This window comes from Syngnathus floridae, chromosome 3, assembly GCF_059516105.1.
Source record: "Syngnathus floridae isolate MCC-2025c chromosome 3, RoL_Sflo_1.0, whole genome shotgun sequence".
NCBI lineage: Eukaryota > Metazoa > Chordata > Actinopteri > Syngnathiformes > Syngnathidae > Syngnathus > Syngnathus floridae.
Window position 1 is genome coordinate 13,374,456 of NC_142415.1, and position 21,685 is coordinate 13,396,140.

General features: G+C 42.6%; 1 protein-coding gene and 1 long non-coding RNA gene across 4 annotated transcripts; both read right to left on the reverse strand.

Moving 5' to 3' along the window:
- Positions 1 to 551: 551 nt before the first annotated feature.
- On the reverse strand, positions 552 to 11,151 carry LOC148400645 (uncharacterized). Its single transcript, XR_015857745.1, has 3 exons — positions 10,810 to 11,151; positions 9,915 to 10,104; positions 552 to 800 (listed from the first exon to the last, which is right to left on the reverse strand). It is a non-coding gene; the product is annotated as an uncharacterized LOC148400645 (long non-coding RNA).
- A 1,461-nt stretch (positions 11,152 to 12,612) lies between these two features.
- Positions 12,613 to 20,240, reverse strand: kif7 (kinesin family member 7). 3 transcript variants are annotated; one of them, XM_088371953.1, is made up of 20 exons: positions 20,060 to 20,240; positions 18,900 to 19,288; positions 18,604 to 18,801; positions 18,104 to 18,503; positions 17,661 to 18,008; positions 17,359 to 17,551; positions 16,807 to 16,971; positions 16,548 to 16,700; positions 16,321 to 16,433; positions 16,136 to 16,257; positions 15,845 to 16,000; positions 15,557 to 15,762; positions 15,159 to 15,356; positions 14,948 to 15,073; positions 14,678 to 14,854; positions 14,378 to 14,593; positions 13,737 to 13,943; positions 13,463 to 13,661; positions 13,203 to 13,364; positions 12,613 to 13,115 (listed from the first exon to the last, which is right to left on the reverse strand). In XM_088371953.1, exons 2-20 carry the CDS (start codon positions 19,228 to 19,230, stop codon positions 12,745 to 12,747), a joined length of 4,041 nt encoding a protein of 1,346 aa, XP_088228079.1. In that variant the 5' UTR covers positions 19,231 to 19,288; positions 20,060 to 20,240; the 3' UTR covers positions 12,613 to 12,744. The 3 variants fall into 3 exon arrangements, with proteins under 3 accessions (XP_088228079.1, XP_088228081.1, XP_088228080.1); XM_088371955.1 differs by having other exon boundaries at positions 19,981 to 20,240; XM_088371954.1 differs by lacking the exon at positions 20,060 to 20,240 and adding an exon at positions 19,779 to 19,911.
- Between the last annotated feature and the right edge of the window lie 1,445 nt (positions 20,241 to 21,685).

Genomic DNA, 21,685 nt, shown 5'->3' on the forward strand with positions numbered 1-21,685 from the left:
TCAAAATTTTTCAACATTTTATTTGGTAATACAATATGTTGACCATAATACTGCAAATTAAGTAATGTGGATGCAATCATTTCTCTTCCATGTCCGGAGGATTTCAAAATATTAATTAATTATTCATTCATCTGGCTTAAGGCATTACAAGAAGTGAACATGACATTTGACAGTCCATACTGTTAGGTGCTATTATTATTCATTAAGTCTGGTAGAATTTAATAAAACGGCCATCACACAATTCCTTTTGGTGTATGTGAGTGAGGGTCAACGAAAACCGCTGTCTGGAAGCAGCACGTGTGTGGCAAATTGTGGGAGGTCAAGCTGTGTCCCAGGAGAACGAAAGGTCACGACTCTTCTGTTCAACTCAGTTCGGACATCATGTGAACATTTGTCAATCTGCTGTTTTGCATTGTCACACTTTGAAAACACCACTTGAGAAAAAAAATGGATGAAAACGTCACTCAAATAGACCCAGTCAATTTTTTTTGGTCACAATAAATACTAGTTACACTTCTTTATTAAGAGCAGAACATATGGATTTCCCAAAATTATTAGCATCCTTACATCAATTTATTTTAACGCCGATATAAGGATTGCAAACCATATGTTAATTGAAAACACAAGTTTTTTTTTTTATACATTGACATGAAATGAACATTCAAATTTCAAACTGGGATTTCATTCATTTCTGGGAAAGGTATGAGCAAAGGAAGTCTCTTGTGCTTCATGCTCGTGACAGATGAAAAGTCAAATGAGACACTTAGTCCGCAACAGGGTGGCATCAGCTGCTTCTGTTCCTGAAAAGACAAAAATAGGCAATGTTAGGGTTTTTACACACAACACAACAATACCTCTTCTTGACACAGGTAATTTTCACAGGTCAAGAACCTGGACAAAATCAGCAGCTCTGCATCAAAACAAACACAAAAGTTTCAATTTGAATTTATAGGACATATTTACTATCAAATATTTTACTAAATTCACAATGTAACATCTTCCATTCAAATCCGAAATTTAAAAAAAATAAAATTATTGTTAGAGCTTGTGATAATTTGGTGCCATCTAAATTTGAATCAGAAATAAATATGATGGATTATTCTACTCAAATTATTTTGATGGTTTAAAAGAATCAGTGGAGTGGGAATTTGGGAGAGAAGGGACGCATTTTTTTCTCCTTTTCCCAACTTTTCTACGCTGTCTGTTCTTTACAATTCCTCCACTCCTCAATGCAACATCATGTCTCAGGGTGGCAGCGCCTGCTGTGCTTAGGGTTAGGGTTAGGGTTTGTGTTAGGCTTAGGCTTGCTCTGGCTGTGCTGAGGCTTAGGGTTAGGCTTGCTCTTGCTGTGCTTAGGGTTAGGGTTAGGGTTTGTGTTAGGCTTAGGCTTGCTCTGGCTGTGCTTAGGGTTAGGCTTGCTCTTGCTGTGCTTAGGGTTAGGGTTTGTGTTAGGCTTAAGCTTGCTCTGGCTGTGCTGAGGCTTAGGGTTAGGCTTGCTCTTGCTGTGCTTAGGGTTAGGGTTAGGGTTTGTGTTAGGCTTAGGCTTGCTCTGGCTGTGCTTAGGGTTAGGCTTGCTCTTGCTGTGCTTAGGGTTAGGGTTAGGGTTTGTGTTAGGCTTAGGCTTGCTCTGGCTGTGCTGAGGCTTAGGGTTAGGCTTGCTCTTGCTGTGCTTAGGGTTAGGGTTAGGGTTTGTGTTAGGCTTAGGCTTGCTCTGGCTGTGCTTAGGGTTAGGCTTGCTCTTGCTGTGCTTAGGGTTAGGGTTTGTGTTAGGCTTAAGCTTGCTCTGGCTGTGCTGAGGCTTAGGGTTAGGCTTGCTCTTGCTGTGCTTAGGGTTAGGGTTAGGGTTTGTGTTAGGCTTAGGCTTGCTCTGGCTGTGCTTAGGGTTAGGCTTGCTCTTGCTGTGCTTAGGGTTAGGGTTAGGGTTTGTGTTAGGCTTAGGCTTGCTCTGGCTGTGCTGAGGCTTAGGGTTAGGCTTGCTCTTGCTGTGCTTAGGGTTAGGGTTAGGGTTTGTGTTAGGCTTAGGCTTGCTCTGGCTGTGCTTAGGGTTAGGGTTAGGGTTTGTGTTAGGCTTAAGCTTGCTCTGGCTGTGCTGAGGCTTAGGGTTAGGCTTGCTCTTGCTGTGCTTAGGGTTAGGGTTAGGGTTTGTGTTAGGCTTAGGCTTGCTCTGGCTGTGCTTAGGGTTAGGCTTGCTCTTGCTGTGCTTAGGGTTAGGGTTAGGGTTTGTGTTAGGCTTAGGCTTGCTCTGGCTGTGCTGAGGCTTAGGGTTAGGCTTGCTCTTGCTGTGCTTAGGGTTAGGGTTAGGGTTTGTGTTAGGCTTAGGCTTGCTCTGGCTGAGCTTAGGGTTAGGCTTGCTCTTGCTGTGCTTAGGGTTAGGGTTAGGGTTTGTGTTAGGCTTAGGCTTGCTCTGGCTGTGCTGAGGCTTAGGGTTAGGCTTGCTCTTGCTGTGCTTAGGGTTAGGGTTAGGGTTTGTGTTAGGCTTAGGCTTGCTCTGGCTGTGCTTAGGGTTAGGCTTGCTCTTGCTGTGCTTAGGGTTAGGGTTTGTGTTAGGCTTAAGCTTGCTCTGGCTGTGCTGAGGCTTAGGGTTAGGCTTGCTCTTGCTGTGCTTAGGGTTAGGGTTAGGGTTTGTGTTAGGCTTAGGCTTGCTCTGGCTGTGCTTAGGGTTAGGCTTGCTCTTGCTGTGCTTAGGGTTAGGGTTTGTGTTAGGCTTAGGCTTGCTCTGGTTGTGCTGAGGCTTAGGGTTAGGCTTGCTCTTGCTGTGCTTAGGGTTAGGGTTAGGGTTTGTGTTAGGCTTAGGCTTGCTCTGGCTGTGCTTAGGGTTAGGGTTAGGGTTTGTGTTAGGCTTAAGCTTGCTCTGGCTGTGCTGAGGCTTAGGGTTAGGCTTGCTCTTGCTGTGCTTAGGGTTAGGGTTAGGGTTTGTGTTAGGCTTAGGCTTGCTCTGGCTGTGCTTAGGGTTAGGCTTGCTCTTGCTGTGCTTAGGGTTAGGGTTAGGGTTTGTGTTAGGCTTAGGCTTGCTCTGGCTGTGCTGAGGCTTAGGGTTAGGCTTGCTCTTGCTGTGCTTAGGGTTAGAGTTAGGGTTTGTGTTAGGCTTAGGCTTGCTCTGGCTGTGCTTAGGGTTAGGCTTGCTCTTGCTGTGCTTAGGGTTAGGGTTAGGGTTTGTGTTAGGCTTAGGCTTGCTCTGGCTGTGCTGAGGCTTAGGGTTAGGCTTGCTCTTGCTGTGCTTAGGGTTAGGGTTAGGGTTTGTGTTAGGCTTAGGCTTGCTCTGGCTGTGCTTAGGGTTAGGCTTGCTCTTGCTGTGCTTAGGGTTAGGGTTAGGGTTTGTGTTGGGCTTAGGCTTGCTCTGGCTGTGCTGAGGCTTAGGGTTAGGCTTGCTCTTGCTGTGCTTAGGGTTAGGGTTAGGGTTTGTGTTAGGCTTAGGCTTGCTCTGGCTGTGCTTAGGGTTAGGCTTGCTCTTGCTGTGCTTAGGGTTAGGGTTAGGGTTTGTGTTAGGCTTAGGCTTGCTCTGGCTGTGCTTAGGGTTAGGGTTAGGGTTTGTGTTAGGCTTAGGCTTGCTCTGGCTGTGCTGAGGCTTAGGGTTAGGCTTGCTCTTGCTGTGCTTAGGGTTAGGGTTAGGGTTTGTGTTAGGCTTAGGCTTGCTCTGGCTGTGCTTAGGGTTAGGCTTGCTCTTGCTGTGCTTAGGGTTAGGGTTAGGGTTTGTGTTAGGCTTAAGCTTGCTCTGGCTGTGCTGAGGCTTAGGGTTAGGCTTGCTCTTGCTGTGCTTAGGGTTAGGGTTAGGGTTTGTGTTAGGCTTAGGCTTGCTCTGGCTGTGCTTAGGGTTAGGCTTGCTCTTGCTGTGCTTAGGGTTAGGGTTAGGGTTTGTGTTAGGCTTAGGCTTGCTCTGGCTGTGCTGAGGCTTAGGGTTAGGCTTGCTCTTGCTGTGCTTAGGGTTAGGGTTAGGGTTTGTGTTAGGCTTAGGCTTGCTCTGGCTGTGCTTAGGGTTAGGCTTGCTCTTGCTGTGCTTAGGGTTAGGGTTAGGGTTTGTGTTAGGCTTAGGCTTGCTCTGGCTGTGCTTAGGGTTAGGGTTAGGGTTTGTGTTAGGCTTAGGCTTGCTCTGGCTGTGCTGAGGCTTAGGGTTAGGCTTGCTCTTGCTGTGCTTAGGGTTAGGGTTAGGGTTTGTGTTAGGCTTAGGCTTGCTCTGGCTGTGCTTAGGGTTAGGCTTGCTCTTGCTGTGCTTAGGGTTAGGGTTAGGGTTTGTGTTAGGCTTAGGCTTGCTCTGGCTGTGCTGAGGCTTAGGGTTAGGCTTGCTCTTGCTGTGCTTAGGGTTAGGGTTAGGGTTTGTGTTAGGCTTAGGCTTGCTCTGACTGTGCTGAGGCTTAGGGTTAGGCTTGCACTTGCTGTGCTTAGGGTTAGGGTTAGGGTTTGTGTTAGGCTTAGGCTTGCTCTGGCTGTGCTGAGGCTTAGGGTTAGGCTCGCCCCCCCCCCCCAACCCCGACCCAACCCCTCAGACAGCATGCAGTTTATGTAAATGAGCAGCGTCTCATGTGCTACTTGAATGCAACCTGAAGACAAAACTCTCTTTCCCACGCACCAACGTGTGTAATTTCCATTTTTGATTTTGAATTTAAAATAATTTGAACCCTAGTTAGCCGCCATTACATGATTCATGGAGGGTGTGTGGGGTCACAGGGCAGGCGGGGTTTGTAGTGATGAAGGATGCAAGGAGCGTTGAGAAAGCGCCGTGCGAGGATGATGAATGTGACATTCCCGGTGTTCCCAGGATCCTGGTGCTATTTGAAAGACCAAGGCGTGGGAGGGGGCGAGTGATTTGGCGGGTGTGTAGATGCTTTTGGGGTGTTAGAGGGTCGGCGGGGGGGGGTTGTGCACAGCTGTTGGGGGACCCGACGTCCGCCTCTCTCTCTCTCTCTCTCTCTCTCTCTCTCTCTCTCTCTCTCTCTCTCTCTCTCTCTCTCAATGCGTGTTTGTGACAGGCTGTCCTTTTCACCAACAGACTCAGTCCGTCCAGCCTGCTGCCATAACAACGGCAGAGCCCCTCTGTCATCTTAATACTCAGAAGGGGGTGGGGTTCAAAAGGGGGAGGAGAAACAGTGAATGAAGAGTCCAGACATTTCTATCCTGTGAACTTGAACTTGACTGGCAGTCTGAGTCAGTGGCGGGAAGGAATGGAAATGCATCCCAGCAGGGATGCAGTTGGGATTTTGGAACTGGAGAGGGGGGCGGTGACCATTTAATTTGAGGGTTTCAAAGTAGGGTTAGGGTTTTAAAGTGGGGTTTGAAATTAGGGTTAGGGTTTCAAAGTGGGCTTAAGGTTTTGAAATAGGGTTTAAAGTTAGGGTTAGGGTTTCAAAGTAGGCTTAAGGTTTCAAAGTAAGGTTTTAAAGTAGTATTAGATTTCAAAATGGGGCTTCAAAGTACGGTCAGGGGTTTAAAGTAGGGTTTCAAAGTAGGGTTAGGGTTTCAAACTCGGGTTAGGGTATTGAAGTAGGGTTTCAAACTAGGGTTAGGGTTTCAAAGTAGGGTTAGGGCTTTGAAGTAAGGTTTCAATCAAAGGTTAGGGTTTCAATGTAGGGTTTCACACTAGGATGAGGGTTTCAAACTAGGGTTAGGGTTTTCAAGTAGGGTTTCAAACTAGTGTTAGGGTTTTGAAGTAGGGTTAGGGTTTGAAACTAGGGTTAGGGTTTTGAAGTAGGTTATCAATAACGTGCTTCAGTTAAAAGCAATGAATGGCAACCGCATGTCTTCATTGGGGGTCCTAACAGCTCCGACCCACTGGACCATGGGAAATAAAAGAAGTGTGAAAGGTTCCCCATCAGTGTTACAAAGACAAGAACAAACTGGTGTGTGGGATAATCAGGTTTATCCCTGAATTAAGACCAGATTGGCAGCTGCAGTGTCGTGGTGGCTGCACTGAGACGTCAACAGTTCCGTTTCATCAATCTGAAACTTAGTAGACCAGCCAGCCTTGATACTTTTGCCACATGGCAATATCTAAAAAAAAAAAAAAAAAAAATACTCTAATTGAAGAAAAAAAAATATTTTTCAGCCTTGTCTTTTAATTGTGCTTATCTTGTTAGAAAAATAGCTTTTTCATTTCAAAACTGTACTCTATGGTCATTTTAACCTTGTAATATTTTGTTTTAGTGTGGGAATAAGAAAGATCGAAGTTATTTCTCTCGCTCATTATTACTTTGTTGTGAGACAAAGCGAGATGTTTGTGGTGGTGGGGCTCCAGTCGCATGAGGCAGATAATAACTGCCTGTTCATCACAATAAGGTGAAAAATGTTCATTAGACATCAACGTTCAGATTGTATTTTATCCGTCTCCTTGCATGCGTACATTTTCCTCTCTTTATTTTAAAAGTGCTTGTCGTATCGCTTTCTTATTCTCACTTATTCAGTCAGGAAGGCATTATGATATTTAGCCATATGTACATATAAAAGTCAGATTCAATGTTTAGGTGCAACATCACTGGAGACGAAATAAACGTGTATCAACATATTGGACTAAATGAGTGGTTTTTGAATTTTTGACAGCAAATAGGTGTAGTACTTAGAAAGGTGGGTTTTTTTGCCCTGAAAGTATCACTATAATTAACACAATTAAATTACAGTTCTTAGTAGACATAAATGAGACTAGAATGTATATTTAAAATGATTGTAAATCACTGTTACAATATGTACAATTTGAACATTACGACTCCATTGTACTACTTAAATAATTGATTCTATTAAAATATATGGCACATAAAATTTGAATAAAATTTGTACTACTAGAATTGTATACAGATTTATTGTAATGTATTTAAAAAGTAAAAGCAACTGAACTGAGAAAAACTATTCTGGATGTTTTTTAAATTTCATTTTCTAATACATCATTTGGTAATGTTGATTGGATTTCATTTATTAAAAGTTGTCAATTTTATTTCTAGTTAATTCAGTGTTTTTTTTACCATTAGACCTACGGCTGTACTTTACTGGTTTAAGTACTGTATGCGACTACACAAATGCTAAGAGACACACACTACACACGGTGAGAACGTGTCTTGCAGACAGACAAGAGGCAGTAAGACAAAAGGCAACTTTTCAGGAGACGTCTGCTGCTGTCTGGATCGTGGTTCCCACCTCTTCACTCTCCCTCTCTGTCTCTCCCACACTCTCATAGACGCACGCTCGACTACACACTTACACAAACAGTACGCAGGCGGGCCTTTGTCAAGTGGCCCATGCACAAAGCCGCCACTGTGGAGCAAGGCCTTGTCGAGAATAATAATGTGCACGATGAGGCACGTGTTAACCGACCGGACTCCTGAATGAGGCAAAGGCAGCTTTTAGATAACTCAGATAGTGGTGTACAGCTTGGCTACTCGTGTAGGTTCTTGGGGGCTACCTGCAGATCACCACATGTGGACCTCTGCTCCAGAGGCCTTTTATGATATTTAAAATTTAATTGTATCACCAATAGGTGACATATGAACAAAATTCTGACAGCATTAATTGTCAAAATACACCTAATGAATGGTGACATGTCAGGAGTCGGTTGGGCTTCATCATAATAGAAAGGTATATAACTGTGTGCAATTCAGTGAGTTTCTTTAAATTAATGTTTATATTTTTGGATGGATAGGTAAGTCGTGCACCATAACCCAAATAACCCAATACAAGGAAAGCGCTTCATTAAAATTGTGCCTTAATTCATAGTTTATTGAAGCGTAGAACTACACTGCATCAATGACGTCATCAAAATATTTAACACAGATGCTGCAGTCCGTCACAAACGACAGTCTTTGTAAAAATGAGCATTATTATCTAGTCGCATGTATGATCGTTGTTGAAAATGGTGTTGCTGTGACTTTAAATATTCAGCTTCCTTCGTTCCTATGCAATTATGATAATGAGCTGTGCGGTTATTTTGAATGTGTGTGATAGTCTTTCGTTTTTTTATATCTCACAAAGAATCTTTTTTGATTTTTTCTGATTGATGTAGATTCCTCAGTTTTATATGTAGTGCTGTTTCACAATATAATTTATGTTCAGGTTCATGGACAAATTTAGGTACCAGCCCACTTTTAAATAAGCGGCATGGGTGCGTGATGGTTTGCTATTCATCAACACTTCCTTTTAATTCGCCCTGTTTTGCAATTGTGACAAACGAGGACACACTGACACTTTTTGTGATGTACTCCAAGTTTAGAGTATACTGTACATGAACAATAAATAAACTTCCATGGGCTTCATTTCTCCGCACATTTAGTTTTAATTCAGAACACACCAGTGTCTTGTTGAGTTTCACATTTTCCTGCTTATGCTTTTGATATCATCCCTAGTGGGACACTTTTCCGTTTAACATCCTGTGTACAATTTATGGAATCACACACATTTAAAATATACATCAAAACCTTTGTTCAGATAATCAGAAATACTAAAATACAGATTTTGGTCCCCCGTTAAACCCAACACAATATAACAATTACCAAAATATTTATTACCTTTAGAAAAAAACCTTACATTTTGGTAAGTACTGTTTTGAAGTTAGTTTACAAATTAATACATTGGCAACAATAATAATAATAATAATAATAATAATAATAATAATAATAGGAAATCACCATTATTATTCATTCTTGCTGAAAATGAGTTAATCATTATTGCTGAAAATGAGTTAATCATTATTTCAGAAATGTAGTCATCATTTTAGTGATAATTCTTATTATATACTTCCTTCACTAATGAAACCTGGTTTTAAATGCATTATAATTAGGTGAAGAGACAATTTTAGGTTTCCAAATCTGTTTCAACGCCTCCAAAAGGGTTCAATGAAAGACTGACCTGTGAGAGGCCTCAGCAAGGTGACCTCATCAGAAAGCTCTACTTAGTGAGATCACACACACGGCACACATGAGGCCTTAAAGACTGAATAGTGCCAATTGAGGCAGCCAGTTTTTGCATGTCCACAACCATGCGGGGAGAATGTCAAGATGGCTGACATCTTGCTAGCACCAGTGAGCATGCATGTGCTGCCTCAACGAGGCCATGAGGCCTTCATTTGTGTGCTCTGTTGCTTTGTCTGTATGAGGCTTGGACTAAAAGAAGAAGGAAAATAAGTGAAAAGTAACTCATTAGAAATTGCCTGTATAATTTTTAGTATCACTGAATTCATTTTATTGTTATTTGGTCACTTAACTGTTGCTTGCTCAATTGAAATCTAAAAATTACTTTTCCCATGTAAAGACTAATAGGAATATAGATTTTATTACATGCTTTCATTGCCTAGATTTTTTATTTTCGTAGAAAAAGACATATTGATTAAACCATTATGACTGTTTCTTTTTATGCTTCCCTTTTTGGCTACTCTTATTCTTTAATCTTAAAACTGAACAGAACAAAATCAATGTGTTAAGATTTGTTGTTTTTAACAAAGGCGTTTTAAGGCTGTAAGTACTCACTGTATAATGTGTTTATTTTTCAAATCCTCATTTATTGATTTTTTTCATGTACCACTTTGTAACAACTTTTAACTTAAATAGACTCGCCCGAGGATTATTGATAAAGAAAATCAATTTGTTAATTAATTTGTTGAATATAATTTTTTGGTTTTGTGTTATTTCCCATGCAGTCAATTATTTAAATGCACAAATCACCCAATTTATTAATGACCAAAACAATGAAAGTAGGAAAAGTGGAGTAGGACCTATTCAGGTAGCAGAAACAGTCATTGTGGACAAATATGAATATTACACATACAGTACTTTAGTGACGATTCAGAGAACGGTCTTCCCAATTTTAATTCTTGAGAAGAGCCAAACTTATTTGGAAAGAAACAGGTGGGTAGTGAATGAGGTTATTATTAGGCCTTGAGTCTCCATAAAGCCTTTTTCAAATGGTTTAATCCAAAACTGCATGTAGACATGAAGCAAACATACCTTACAAGCCAGCAGCACATCCTCTGATGTTGCTTCTGCCTTCTTGTCTCCTGAAGGTTTGAAGGTCATTCCTACTTTCGGTTATCTAGCTTTATGATGGATGATTAACACTCATACAGCTAGATAACCAAAGACAGGAACAGGCTCTTTTCTTTGCCATCACAGTCTGCAAGAGTGTGTGTGCTCCTTCCTGCAAGGGGAAAGAACACAAAAAGATTATGAAGATGAATTTCATTGCAGGGATGCATTTATTAGCAAAATTGACAGGCCATTCATGTTGCGACATTGCATTTTACTTTACAAAGTTGTTCGAAATACACGTATTGTCTTGAAATAGTCAGGTTATCTGTTTTGAGAGAATATTACGCAAATTGATTTACAGTTGTTGGCTGTCAAAAATTAAAATGTATATGTTCTTTTATGCAGACTTGTTTTGGGCTCATTTGCAGGCCGCAAAAGGGAAGAATATATTGTAATCATTGTTAGAATAGGCCTCTTTGGCATGATGTGACACAAAGCTTAATATTAATTGGACTTGTGCCTTTAAAATATGTTATTAAAAAGTACACAGTGATTGCATGACTATCAAAATATTTATCACATTAAGGTAATAATAATTTCAAAATACACATTCATCCAATGCAGTACTCCACGATAATGATGTGATGTAGTTGGGAAACGGGGAATGCATCACAAGGACACAACTGAAGATGTTATCAACGCCTTACAAAATGTTTCAAGACACAAATTGTTTGTCTCGGGATACAGGACTAAATTAGAGTATTTTTAATAAATGATGGTTTTCTGCCTGTCATGGTGAGAGATGAATTCACGTGAGGACAATTTTGATCGGAACGACGACAGATCGTAGGCACAAACAAGAGCCGTAACTTACACGTATCCGTACAAGATGTCCATCTGCCGCAAGCGTGGAGTCCCCTCCTCCTCCTCCTTCTTCTCCAACAGCCACCACATGTGCTCATGGACATAGAGCATCCTTCCGGTTCCAGGTGTGACAAACAGGTGATCGGATCGATACGTGGGACCACATGCCCTCGGTGGCATGAGGAGAATCTCCAGGCAGCTCTCGTTCTTTGTATCCGTCTTGGGGACTTCTAGTCCCGCAAAAGGGTGAGCGATGAGGACGCGTTCAGCGGCCAAGAAGGCGCCCTTATTCCGGGGTGCGGAGGCTGCGCAGTCTCTCGCGCCCTGATGATGGAGCCTTCAATGCCGCCTCTCGCCTCCTCTCGTCCTCTTTTCGCCCCCCACGAACTCCTCCCCCTGGTCCCCATGACGTCACCGAGGGAAGTCAAAGACTGGCCAATCAGAAAATGATTCCCATCGTTTTTATGCTCAATTTTATTTGAAAATTCCAGTCAGTTTTGACTAGTAACTTCATCTGATTTGATTATTTATTTTAAATCTTTTCCAAAGTCAGTACGTTTTGACATTTAGATGTCACGAGATGATCAAGAGGATTGATAACAGTTTCAAATTTCAATAAGTGAACATAGGCCTGTTACTAAAGAGAGCCAGCAAAGTTCTGCAATATACCCGTGAAATCTTGGTTTATAAATATTAATATTTCAGGACGACTAGAAAGAAGAAATTTGTTTGCTGCCCCCAAGTGTCAGTGTTCAGAAATACTGCTTTGGAATATTGGACAAACATTCAGGTCGTTTGACAGGTGCGCTGAATTGTTTTACTAGAGTCGAAAATTAAGAGCGTTTGCAATATTGTTTACAAATTGCTCGGGGAAAAAAAATGTTATTCTATCCCATACTATTTCATCATATGGTTTTAGTGTGATTAGTTATGGTATTCAATAATGTAGTTCTCTACTGCCCATTACTCGGAATCAGTGCTGATCCAAATAGAAATCACATGACTTGATTGTTTGGAATTTAACCACTTTAAACCTTGAGATGCTTTTTGCCACCCACCTACAAAACCCCCGTTCTTCAATCACCAGTAAGTATTTGTTAGTGTGTTTGTTTGAACAAACACAAACAATTAAATGCAATTTACATTTTTTGCCCGACATTATCTGCGCACCAAAGACAAAATATGACATTTAAGTACTTACAGGAGTCTTGTTCATTGTTGTATGGTGAATATGAATTCAAAAATGAGCCATCTTGATGTCTAATTTGCAATGAGGATAAAAAGTACTGGGAAATGAAAATGAACAAAACTTTTTGAATGACTAAAACAACACAGTAGTGTATTTTACTCACCTATCCGCGTTTCAACAACGTTGGAGCGTTACTCATGTGCGCTTGGGTACAACCTCCATTAGGTTACACTCCCCTCTGCTGTTCAGATTTAGGTACTGCCATGCTAAAAGGAAACTGTACAGGTCAAGAAGTTCTCGGTTTATGGCGGAGTTCACTGAAAAACACTTTAGGTCATAAATACAAAACAAAACTAGTGGTAAGTGAACAAACGATAAACTGTATTAGATTAAAATATAAATGCCATTTGTATTTTGGCAGATAAAATATTTTAATGTAATTTAATCTGAACCAGTTGAGAAGCATTTAGGTACTCAACCTGGCTGAGTACATCTACTTCCACCGTATGTTTTACATAAGTATCTGCACTTCCACATACGTGAGTTCTTTAAAAAAAAAAAAAAATTATGACTGACCTCAGCTTTGATAGCCATACCCTCAAACATCTTAAAAACAGACACTACAATAGTCAAAGTGCTTTGTATTCAAATCAGTCCATTAAACAATTAAATACAAATATATAAAATTTCAAACAATTCTTTTAGAAACCATAGTGAACAATTTCAAAGCCATTCTACCCCCTCCTAAAATGCTTTTCAGGCAAGATTCTTCCTCAAGTCTATGAAAGCATTGTTTGAATTGAGTGGTCCGACATTAAGGCTGCTGCGGCGGGACTCCCTTCGAGACTTCATAGCGGGCAGGGATGTCCCAACGGTGGACGAGTTCAAGCCGGTTTGAACTACTCGGTTGACAGGACCATCTGAGGTCATTGGAAGCCACAGCTCCTCCATGAGGGCGGGCTCCTCGGTGGGCAGAGAAGAGCGCCTCCATGTGGATGGAAGAGGTGCATTCACCAGCTCCCGCATTTCCTCTCTGGACTTTGGAGGTTTTTCACTCATTGGCGTCCCTCGTCCCCCATGGTTGTCCATGCTACTGACAACGAGTGGTTTACCGTTACATGGCACCACTGGAGCAGAGCACAACAGTAGGACAGAATTTAATTTGATTGTGCCCGATCCTATTTGTAAGGATGAAAATAAGACTCGGAATGTACCTTTGACCTGCTCCTTTGGCTGGCTGGAAGAGCCGCAGAATTCCCTTAGTTTGTTGCTTAGTTCAAGATTTGCCGCCTTGTAGTGGTTAAGCTCCTTGTTGAGGCCGTGAATCCATCCTTCGTACTGCCGCTGCCTTCCTGCCAGGCCCTCGTCCATTTGCTCTGTGTTGGCATGCAGAAAAAAGTGAGCAAATTCTCCCACATAAATAAAGAATTCACTGAAAACCGGAAAATGTCAATTCCTGGAGAAATGGAGAAACCTCGACACTGCTGCAGTAAGAGCTGCACGCTCCTCTCGTGCTCCTTCTGCTGCTGCGTGAGCCTACGGTCGGTGTCGAGCTGCGTGCGATCCAGAGCGTTCTCCAGCCACTGAACCAGCCTTTGCTGTTCGTCCAACTGCATTTCCAGCTCGGCGAGTGCCAGCTGTAGCTTACGCTCCTCCTCGCGCAGCGACACCACCTGAGCAAGACAACCAGCATTACCGTCACTACACACTATAGTAATCATTGAGAGATGAAAAAAAGCCCCACGAACCTTGTCAAAATATTTGCACAACAAAGCTCTTGTCTCGGAGGCCGACAAGTAGCTGAGTTTGGCCATGAGATTCATCTCCCACTGGGACAACATGCTGGCGGATGCCCTGAGCTGCCTCTGCCTTTGGGTGATGGCCTCGTTCTTGTACTCGATGGCGGCATCCAAAGCTTCGATGGCCTCATCCAACTGGAAGAGGGTTCGCTCCTCCTGGTTGAATTAGAGAGAAAACATTAAGCTCGCACTTGGTTTCAGTTGAGTCACCTTAATCAAATGAAAGCATTTTTATATCAAAGGACAGTGGGCCTAAACATGTTCCTGGTATAGGACACGAGGTGCTACATAAATAAGACTGAATTGAGCATGAATATTCATGAGAAGAGCTAAAATGAAACACTTATGTTTTTGAAGACAGATATGATTTTCTAAAAGTGTACTGAGGTTGCAGGGAGACAATAAAACCGGTGTTTTTGAACACCAGCAACACAAAGCGAAAGGAAAAAAAACAACAACAATAATTTTAAGTTTATAAAACACATTTACATAAAAACAAACTAAATATATATTTGGGCATAGTCGCTACTGGGCCTTTGCAAAGAATGCCTTTTTTTGTGTGCTAAAATGCTTAGCGTGCAAAATCTAACCTCAGGTGAGAGTAGGTTTCCTTGCCGCAACTTATCATCCAGCTCCACTCTCTGTTTAAGCAAGGAATCTTTCTCTTGACGCAGGTTAGAGATTTCTTGTCGAATCTGTTGCGAGTCCTGAGCGCTGCTGCTGCGAAGGAGACCGTTCCTCTCGCTCAACTCGTGCTCAAGGGTCTCGATGCGTCCTGTTAGAGTCACTAGATCTTTACTCAGTGCCTGCAGGGAGGACAAATGAAGCACCCCAGTGAAAATGTAGCCTTGTAGTATTTCCTTAAGCTAGTTGGGTTTCTGTTTCAATACCTGACTGGAACGGAGTCTCTTGGTCTCCAGACCACTGCGCTCCTGTAGCAGGGCTTCTTTCTTGGCAAGGATTTCCTCTCGTTTTGTGAGCTCGCCTTCCAGACCTTCGAGTCCTCGTCTTTGCTCCAGTACACGCTCCATTTCCTCATCCAGCCAGCGTTTCTGCTCCTCTATCTTCTGCGTGTTCACACAAGGTGCCAATTGGCATCGTCAGGAAGCTTTCATCACAACAGAATGACGTTTAATTAAGCCCGCTTGTGCAATACAAACCTGTTGCTCCTCCAGTGAGATGACGGAGCCGTTGCTGCCGCTGCGTCTCTGCCTTTGGAAGGCGGCGATCTCTTCAGTCTTGATCTTCAGAATCTTTTGCTGTTGCTCATTCTTTATCTCCAGTTCCTAATGAAGAGTTAGTGTGCGGCTCTGAAGAACTCATTTTGATGACGATCAAAATATTTCTTTTCAAGTAACAAAACAAAAATACCTTGACTCTGTGAGTTCTGCGCTGCATCTCAGTCTCCAGACGGCGTTTCTGCTGACTTTCCTGACGTAGTCGCTTCTGCAGAAGCTCCTGCTGCTGCCGCATGGACTGAACACTTCGCTCCAGCTCGAGCACCCGGCGCTCGCTTTGCGCTGGCAGATTCGCCAGATGGGCCGTATCCCTCTGACGTTGACTGAGAACCTTAAACAAAAACAGCTTCATTGAGAGAAAAAAAAAAAAAAAAGCTTCACTGTCAAACTGGATTTCCAAATGTTAACCCCTACACTTGCTCTCGTTCGGAGGGAACTCATGAGGTGGCTGTTGAGTGAATCTCAATTCATAATGACAATCTATAAATTGGTTTCCCAGCAGAGAGAATCCAGACCGGATGCCAGACAAACCTGAACTTTGCTCTGAGCGGCCGCAATCTTCCGTCGACACTCCTGAGCTCTGGTCTTGTCTGTTGCACTGATCTCTCTCTCCTGCCTCTCCAGCTCCTGGAGTTGCCTTTGGGCCTCGTGGAGCTCCTGCCGGGCCTGCACGGCTTCGCTTTCCAGAGCTGTGATCTTGTGACTGTACTGCCTGTTCAAGGACTGAGCATCCTTGCCTGGTAAATCACATCCGGCGTGCAGAAATGTTGCCACACAAAAGGTTTGAGGCATGCTTTTAAAGAAGATTGTGTTGTGTACCAGTTTTGACCAGCTCCTTGATGAGCTCTTCTTTCATGCGGATCGTGACCGACAGCTCCCTTATCTTCTGCTGGGCCTGAAGAAGACCCGACTCCGAAACACCTTCGAAGCCCCTCAGAGCATCGCGTACAGATGTGTCACCCACACTGGAGTTGGCTGAGAAGTAACAGAAGGAAAAAATACTATGACTATTAAATTCAATTTGCACTGAGCTGGAAAGGACGTCTTTGCAACAATGAGGGCCAAACGATATGTACTCATTTCGTTCCAAAGCGGGTATCTTAAACTTACATGCTTTTCTGGTTATATTGGGGCGTTGGTCGAGCTCAAGTAGCTGAGATGTTAGCCCTCTACCACCGACTGCTCGTCCACCCAAGAGCATGTCTTTCTTGGTCCAGGTTTGGTTCACCTGCCTGTCAGTTAATCGGTTCAATATTTGATCTTGGTCGCTGCAAATTGTGATTTCAAAAACAAACCTTTGTCTCACTCTGGGATGGTTACACTGCGCGCCGTCTTCATTGATCCCATGAATTTCTGCCGCACTTGAGCTTATCTGCTCATCACAGAGAGAAACATCCAGAATATCACCCTGTAATTGCAAAGATGCGAGTTTAGATGTCAGCTTAGGTAGACCTTTACTATTATGTGATTCGAAAGATAATTGTTAAAAAATGGTGTATAAAAAACTGTTATGATTGGTTACCTGTGAGCCTCCATTTTGGCTTTGTTGCACGGAGCTAATCGGGGCGGTGTGAGGCCGTGAGCACAAATTAAGGCCGAAGCCGCGCACGTCGGGACTGGCTAGCAGACACTGCAACTCTGCAATCAGGTCCTGTTGCTCCTGAAGCTTATCACTCTGGAAGAGAAAACATACTGTATTGTGATGTACTGTAAATAAGCAGAAATAAACGCAGCAAAAAGCATCACAGTAATGGCGGGGGCAGAGCTGTGCTTGATCAGACCTGCAGCTTGTATTGCTCCATAGCATCCTCCAGAGCTGCCAGGAAATCAGTATTCTCTCTCTCCAGACGCAAGACCTGCGCTTGAAGCCGGACGACAGTCTCATCCTTCTCTCCATCCTTGGCACAGTCGCGCTCATAGCTCCACTTCTCCAAAGAATCGGAATCCTGGGCACGCGTTGCAGAACGAGATTACCATGTTGCACATGTTCGCATTTATACATATTTTCGGAAGCTGAATTAAAAAATGTCTTGTAGTATATCAGGTTTTGGGGTTATTTTCATGTTTTGTTTTTGACCTATAAAAGCTTGCGCAATACGGATTCTACTATCCATTTGAACTTTTTGGCAATGATGTTTCAGAAAAAAATCCACCGTTTACTGAACCTAAACCTTAATTTATAAACATTACTAAATATATGACTATATTAAATAGTATATAGTTATTGTGCTGAATTGTTTTGAATCTCTGCAAATAGTATTCCAAGGAAATCACAATGTCCCATCACTGGTCAGCTTTAATTGCATTATTTCCAAGGTTTGAGTGAGACCCACCAGGTTGTTGACTGCAGGCCTTTCCCTTCTTAAAGTAAGGCTATCTTCTGTGGAGCTGTTCTCGATACCGCTGTCCGGTCCAGATGCGGTCGTCAGACGACTACGTTCCTCCTCCACGGAACAGAGCCACTCCTTGACTTTCAGACTCTGTTCCGTCGTCAGCACCCCTTCACTTTGCAGCTCGCGTAGCAATCTAGTACGTTTCCGGTACATGCGTGATAGATCAGACAAAGATGGAGAAAATTATGCACTGAGCAGATGACATCATTGATATTTGTACCCGAGTTTCTACACTACATCACCTGTAAGCAGTGTCTGTGCAGGTTCGATAGTGGGCCCCTTGCGCTTGCAGTCTGCTGATCTCGCCTTCGCCAAGTCGCGGCCTCCTGTTGGGATCGGCGTGAGAAATGATGCGGGTCTCTGAGCGGTGGCGGTTTTCCAGGGCTCGACGAAGAGCCTTGATTTGTTGCTCCAGCCCTTCTACGCGATCCGGCTCTCGCTTGCAGTTGACTGTGGCACGATTCTGAATATTGCGGGCTCTCATGGCGTAGTTTAGTGTATTGAGGCTTTCGTCAAAGTCTGACGACGACGGGCTGATGCAGGCTACCATCAGGGTTTTGGAATTTCCGCCTAAAGAGTCTTTGAGAATCCTGTGTAAAACAGTAATGGAAAAAAAAATAATCCAAACTATATATTTAAAATATATATATGCTCCATTAATAGTAGGGTATGACCAGAAAAGCACCTTGTGATTTTCGAATCTCGATACGGAATGTGAGAGCCTTTCCTTTTTGGGTCCCCGAGGGCTCCGATAACATTTCCAAGGGCAAGTAGGCCGCTGTTAATCTGTATGCTCTCCTTCAGTCTTTCTCCAGTGTTGCCCGTTCTCAAGATGCGTTCGGAGCCAGCCAAGTCCACAAAATGGAACTTGGAAGACAACATTTGGGGTCCGCCACCAGCGGCGCTCCCGTACAGACGCAAAGCTCCCCGTCGCTGATCCATGTACAAGGTGAAAATTGTGTGCGATCGGCTGGAGTTGGGATTCATTTGAGTTGCGCCAGTGTGTCTGGCCGTGTTTCCCGATTCCAGTAAACTCAACACCTCATCGAGGCCCTCCACTACGCACTCCTTGACCCCACACAGCACTGCAGAAATCGACATGAGATCAAACGCATACGTCATGCAAGACAGCTTTAGTATAATTCCTATTATAGCAACAAAATAGCTTGCCCTAAATTTCATTACCTATGTTGCCCTTATCTTCCCGAATGTGGATGTCCTTGCTGGCTGTTTCCACCTCCAATAAGTCCTTGAATTCCTCTTTGTAGACCTCCAAATAGGACACTCGGACAGAGAAGTCCGTGAGGTCGTTCTCATCCAGCAGCTTGAATACATCCGCAACAGCGCGGGGAATGACGCCCTGCTCTTCATCTCGAAATGATGCTGGAACAAACAAAGTGCAGTTTAGAGTGAGCAGGATGGTTCAAAGCACATCAAGCTACTGAGCACATTTCATGACTAAATGCAGGTAAACAACTTACATATGTTGGCTTCTCCAATGGTGTAAGTCTTGCCCGAGCCTGTCTGACCGTAAGCAAAGACTGTTGCATTGAAACCTTGGAAGAAAGCATCGATAAGTGGCTGGACAGCTGCAGAATAAACCTCCTCTTGGCAGCACGTTTCTTCAAATAAAAAGTCACAAAGAAAGTGTCTGTCGTGACCCAGGGTGACCCGCTGTAGTTCCGGGTCCACAGTGATGCAGCTCTCGTGACAGCGGAGAAGTTCTTTAGGTAGCAGCGGACGCACTCGGACTGCGACTTGAACTGCCGAATATTCTCCTTTGCCCTGGCCGCCGGGCACTTTGGGAGACATTTTTCTACAACGTCGGAGCTACGACTGTGTCATCGTGGGGCGATCACAGAACATCAGGCTGGAAGATGCAAGAACAATGAGTTGATACGTGGAAAAACAACATCATGAAAAGGAAATAAAGCTGTCATTGCATTACTAATACAGTCAACCATTATTATTATTATTTACACTTCATTTGTTGGTATTTCTGTGAAAAATGTGGAATATGATTTCAGAACTGTGAAATCCTAGCAAATAGTAGATGCCTATATATACTGATTAAAATGGGAGAAACGTTCGCAGAATAATATCCGAATTACTATACTCTACTTTCATTTAGTCTTAAGATGTTTTCTTACCACATTTTCCGAATAATACAATAGAAAAAACTATCGACGATGCAAAAATCGTACATTTGACATTCTTATTAAGTGAGCATCCAATAAAACAACCAAAAACAGTTAAACCGATGTTTGTTTGCAAAATGTAAGTATTTCGTCGCACTCCATGGAAGACCATGCGTGGCTAACTACTGATACAATAAAGTTAGGATATTGGTAATTCAGTACCATTAAAGAAATGAAATGGTCTGTCGACTACGGCACTGAAAGTCGTCATTTTACTTCTTTAAGTCGCGGGATGCCCTGGAGTAGTAGATGCGCTTGTCGTGTTTACCAAAAAGCTAAGCTAACGCTCCAAGCTAGTTAGCAGCAGTGGGAACAAAAACAAGGGAAACGTGAGACTTTCCAACAAGTTTTACAAAAATCTTACTGGACACTGTGGACTGGAGCGATAAAAAGCGTGCAGCTCTTTGGGGTTGAGATATAATGGATCATTTGATGTTACTTACTTGGATGTTGTTCAAGTTAATGATGGTTAAAGGATAAAACTTTTTTTTCCTTAGAAAAATGGAAGTGTGGGGGGGAAGTCATTGGGAGGAGCCGGGAAAAAGTTTGGGATTGTTCTTTTTTTAACATTACGGTTAAGCGTTTTGCGCTAACTCCATCCGTCCCTTTTCCGCATCCTCCTCATCATCATCAAGCGTAATTTACATATATTTATTTATCCATCCATCCAGGATGTATCGATGGATGATGCATTTCAGCATTTTTTTTCCCTAAAGGTTGTTTTCAGCCAAACCTTCGCCAATCTGTTTTATAGTACTATAGTAAATACTTAAAAATTAAAATGACTTAAACGCGTGTATGAAACACAATCAATAATTTAGTAAAAGATGCACCGCGGTTGTTTATAAATTATTAAATAGTTTTGTTCAATTCGAGACGTTGTTAAAACACACAAACACGCACACTCGCTCAGAAAGACATCATGAGTTTATGTTGTCCTGCGACTAAATCTAGATGTTGAAGTAAATAAAACATTTATTTGTCTATTAAAGCGAGATGGAAATTACTTTGGCAGCGAGTGGGTGGAGTTTTCACATGTGAACAGAAGGGAGCGGTGTTGTTTCGCGTTTTAACATCCACTGAACAACGTTCAGTTTTCTACGTTGCTTTGCCTTGTGCAAAATGTGTGTAGAAGTTTAAGAGACATGAAAGACATATTAAAAAAAGAATGAGGAATCACATTAAAATAAAAGCAACAAATCTAGTTTTGAAGTGCCGTCGGCTGAATTCATAATTAATTTCTGAGGGTCAGTCAATTCATTCATTACTTCATTCATTCATCTTCCAAACCGCTTAACTTCACGAAGGTCGCAGGCGTGCAGACTTTCTCAAGTCAAAAACTCCAAAACTTGTTGATCCAATTAATTTCTACACCCTTCATGGAATGCACAAAGCATAAGATACCAAATAATATCCAACAAATGCGTAATGACAAAGAAGTCAAATACAATCTTAAGAGGGACCAAAGAAGCGACATGTTTATGTTTAAAAGGAAAGGGTTAATCCCTGAAACACAGATACGAGGCTACTCATTTGAGAGAAGGGGAATGGAAGATTAAGAGAACTATTTTGCAATGTAAATAAAGACAGCATTTTAATTCAGTCAGCATCTTTCAAGCACTGATGACTATCCAATGTTCTCTGTCTGCCTTCTTCTGCATCTTTACTGTCTGTGTTTAACATGCAGGAAACTGATGGCTGAATATTTGGGCCCGACTGTTGTCATGAGCCAGTCCCAGCCACAGCTCAGAGACCCACCAGTACCTGAACACATCCTGTTTGCTAGAAATATTCACATATGATTCATAGGTACATGTTTGTGCTCGGCAGGACTTGATTAAAACATTGCACAAATTTACAAACCATTTATGAGTATGTGTACAGTAGATGGGTCAGACACACCATGCACTATGTAAAAATTTTGCCCAGGCGTGGTACTGCAGGTTATTTAGGTGAATTTAAGCAGCCAGGTTGTTGGTGTACTGTAAGAACATAGTAGCTCTTTGAGCAGCCTCTATTTGGTGCTCTGTTTGTAGAACAGCTCTGCTCTGTGGGCTTTTTCGACAGAA